This window comes from Priapulus caudatus, unplaced genomic scaffold (assembly GCF_000485595.1).
Source record: "Priapulus caudatus unplaced genomic scaffold, Priapulus_caudatus-5.0.1 Scaffold854, whole genome shotgun sequence".
Classification (NCBI taxonomy): domain Eukaryota; kingdom Metazoa; phylum Priapulida; class Priapulimorpha; order Priapulimorphida; family Priapulidae; genus Priapulus; species Priapulus caudatus.
This window is the reverse complement of record NW_014577915.1, coordinates 66,317-69,678: the sequence shown is the minus strand read 5'-3', so window position 1 is coordinate 69,678 and position 3,362 is coordinate 66,317. Positions and strand designations below refer to the sequence as shown.

Sequence of the window (3,362 nt, the reverse complement as noted above, 5' to 3'; positions counted from 1 at the left end):
CGAAAATAACCGAACCGAAATGTGAAAACCGAAAACCGAACCGAACCGTGAAGTTGTGATTCGTTGCACCCCTAGTTATTATCCACGTAACCGTGGGCTACGCAGTAAACTATCCAGATCCAGATCCAGATTGTAAAAATAGTATGATGGCCATGCAATGCTAAAAACTTCGAGGAAAACACGGGAATTAGCACAGGCACTTGAAGCGTTTCAATAAAATATAATGCTAACTAAATACGAAATCTATTTACTACCAAATTCTTAATGTTTCTATACTCTCTTTCACCTATTATTACCGACAGTTTTCTGTCAAATCCTACGTGCAACAATATACGCTGCCGGCGCCATAATACACTAATATATATAGCAGGTAGGAAAGCGGGATCGCAAAATTCACTCGACGCTCGCTAGATTTCACACTTTCACAGCACGAATACACATCCAACAGCTGCCATCTTTGTTTCCATGTCAAGAACAGTGTTCACTTGTTATAAAAACATACTGTCTCTGTTCGTAACCGAGCTGTGTCACGCGAAATCACACAAAGACTGACGAAATTCTCGCGTTCGCGAACCTTGCCCCGTAATGTAAATGGCTGTCAGAATCAGGGCTATATAGACTGGGACTCGCTCCCACCTCGATTACCCATCGAGTGACTAAGCTAAGCCAAGAGGTGGGAGCGAGAAAAGAGGTGGATAAACGTTCCAGCGTTGCGGCGCAAGAATGAGGTCACGAAGAGCGCTGGTAGGTGTTTCCTGATTCTGACAGCCATTTACATTACGGGGCAAGGTTCGCGAACGCGAGAATTTCGTCAGTCTTTGTGTGATTTCGCGTGACACAGCTCGGTTACGAACAGAGACAGTATGTTTTTATAACAAGTGAACACTGTTCTTGACATAGAAATAAAGATGGCAGCTGTTGGATGTGTATTCGCGCTGTGAAAGTGTGAAATCCAGCAAGCGTCGAGCGAATTTTGCGATCCCGCTTTCCTACCTGCTATATATATTAGTGTAAGCGTGCAACAGTAGAGCCGCGAGAGCAATGTCGCCGGCAGCGTATATGGTTGCACATAGGATAGGATTTGGACGGAATTGACAGGAACCTGTCGGCAATAATACTAATAGGTGAAAGAGAGTATAGAAATATTAAGAATTTGGTAGTAAATAGATTTCGTATTTAGTTAGCATTATATTTTATTGAAACGCTTCAAGTGCCTGTGGGAATTAGGACAATACTGTCAATAGTCAAAACTGACAATAGTCAATAGCCTGTAAGGTAAGGACTAAGGAGTAAGGGTGTAGTATAACCGATTTTTTAAATAGATTTTTCAATGGAATATGGAAAGCATACTAGAAAATGTAATTAGAGCCTACTTGCAAAAAAGGTATTGCATAAATATATGGCGAGATTCGTGGTACTGTGTTTCTGTGATTGTAATCTTTCTTGATCTAAAGACAGTAAAGACAAGTCTTACCTCACCATTTGTTATGTTGATGCCCAAGTATATATCACCAAAAGAACCACTACCAATCTTTCTAACAAGCCGGTATTTTCCACCAACATGGAATTCAGACTTTGAAGTAACGACCGGTGCGGCCATGTCTCAGTTTATATCAGGGAAAAATACTGAGAGTATGATATTCCTTCTGTTTTCGCAATATTTGCTAAAAGTCAGCCATTTTTCTATTCCTACAATAGGCCCCAATCGCGATACACTCTGACGCGGATATCATAGGGGGCGCTCATGCAAATTGCAAACGTCACAGCAGAGGTCACAGTTCACGACGAGGCTGCGCGTGGATTATGGGAAATGCATATCACCAGAGCATATCACCACAGACTATCCGTTAGTCTGTGATATCACTGACACTGATGCACTGGAATAATATATATTAAATATAATATAATATAAATATATAATTATAGTAATAATTATATTATAATTATATTACATATATATATATATAATCATATCAGATATTATCTGATTGCTAACTCATGCATGTGGTGTATAGTAGTTCGTGCATAATTTGACATTTAGCGTGTTTTGATGCCATAACAGTAAATATACTTGATAAAATAAAAAGATGTCTTTCTTCGGGGCCATCTTTGGATTTTAAGGAAAATTTTTTATGATATTTAACTTCTAATCGATATGGCCTTTATTAATTTGTATGAGGAAATATATCTGAATGTGTAAAGCTTTCCACCTGCACGTTTGCCCTTAATAATATACTCAAGCTTTTATGCAAAATTTCATTGATTTTTTATTTTTATTTCTCGATGCATGTAATGTATGCATGTAATGGATGCAATGTAATGCATGTAACGATGCATGTAAACTTTCAGAGCGTTTTGATTGCTCGCGTACGTGTGTAGTGAGCCGTGGCCCTTTAAACACTGATGACGTCATATATATGATACAATCAGCCTTTTCACGGTATTCATTATGCCAGAAACTATCGGCACCATAGATATCACATAATAACTATGTTATGTGATATCTATGATCGGCACCAACTCTTCTACGGCAGCCATCTGCCAGTGACACAGTAGTCGATGTATAAATATGGATATTACTCTGTCATTACAACTTGGAATAATTTAATTTTACACATTGCTGCGCGTCACAATTTGTTATTAAGTGCCGTCTTTGATGAATTATGGTTCTTTATTTGCGGAAACTTTTAATCCAAACATACAACTTAAATTTTAGGCAATTTCTTTTATTTTTTACAGAAAATATATGGAACTTGAAAAAGAGAAATCCTAAGGCGCGATTTTGGTGGATGTTGTGCTTAACTTGTGGCAAGAATTTTGCTTTCATGCTTTTTGTGGTAATTGAAAAATATCCAAAATACGAATTTTACATAAATATTCAAAATATGTGCTGTCACATAATGAGGTGCAGGAAATTTCAAAAAAACTTTTGGCTTGGGCATAGAAATACATCTCTTCTACAAATATAACGCGTGATTGATTCGAATCGTTTGTCAATAAACGTTTACTCTTCATTAAAGCAAAACCCGTGCAAAATCTCGAGTGTAACCGTAAACAAAATTGGAAAAAACTAGCTGGAAATAATCATGTCATACAAAAATTCGCAAGACGTTTGGACTATGAATTTAAAGTCTTCTGAATGGAAGTACACCTAAGTATTTGTAATTATTTTTTTATGTTATGTCCTATCTCTGCTGTCTGCCAAAGCCTTAGATAGAGATAGAGATGATTCTCATAATCTAAGGCTCTGCTGCCTGCACTAATATATATATATATATATATATATATATATAGAGAGAGAGAGAGAGAGAGAGAGAGAGAGAGAGAGAAGAGAGAGAGAGAGAGAGATAGAGAGAGAGAGA

The 3,362-nt window shown here is 37.4% G+C and overlaps 1 protein-coding gene across 1 annotated transcript in view; it reads right to left on the bottom strand.

Moving 5' to 3' along the window:
• Window positions 1-1,726, bottom strand: part of LOC106814012 (casein kinase I isoform alpha) — an 11,128-nt gene extending 9,402 nt beyond the window's left edge. Inside the window, exon 1 of the mRNA XM_014818267.1 lies at window positions 1,475-1,726. Coding sequence (XP_014673753.1) covers window positions 1,475-1,600 — 126 coding nt within the window. The 5' untranslated portion in view covers window positions 1,601-1,726. The remainder of the gene's footprint in view (window positions 1-1,474) is intronic.
• Between the last annotated feature and the right edge of the window lie 1,636 nt (window positions 1,727-3,362).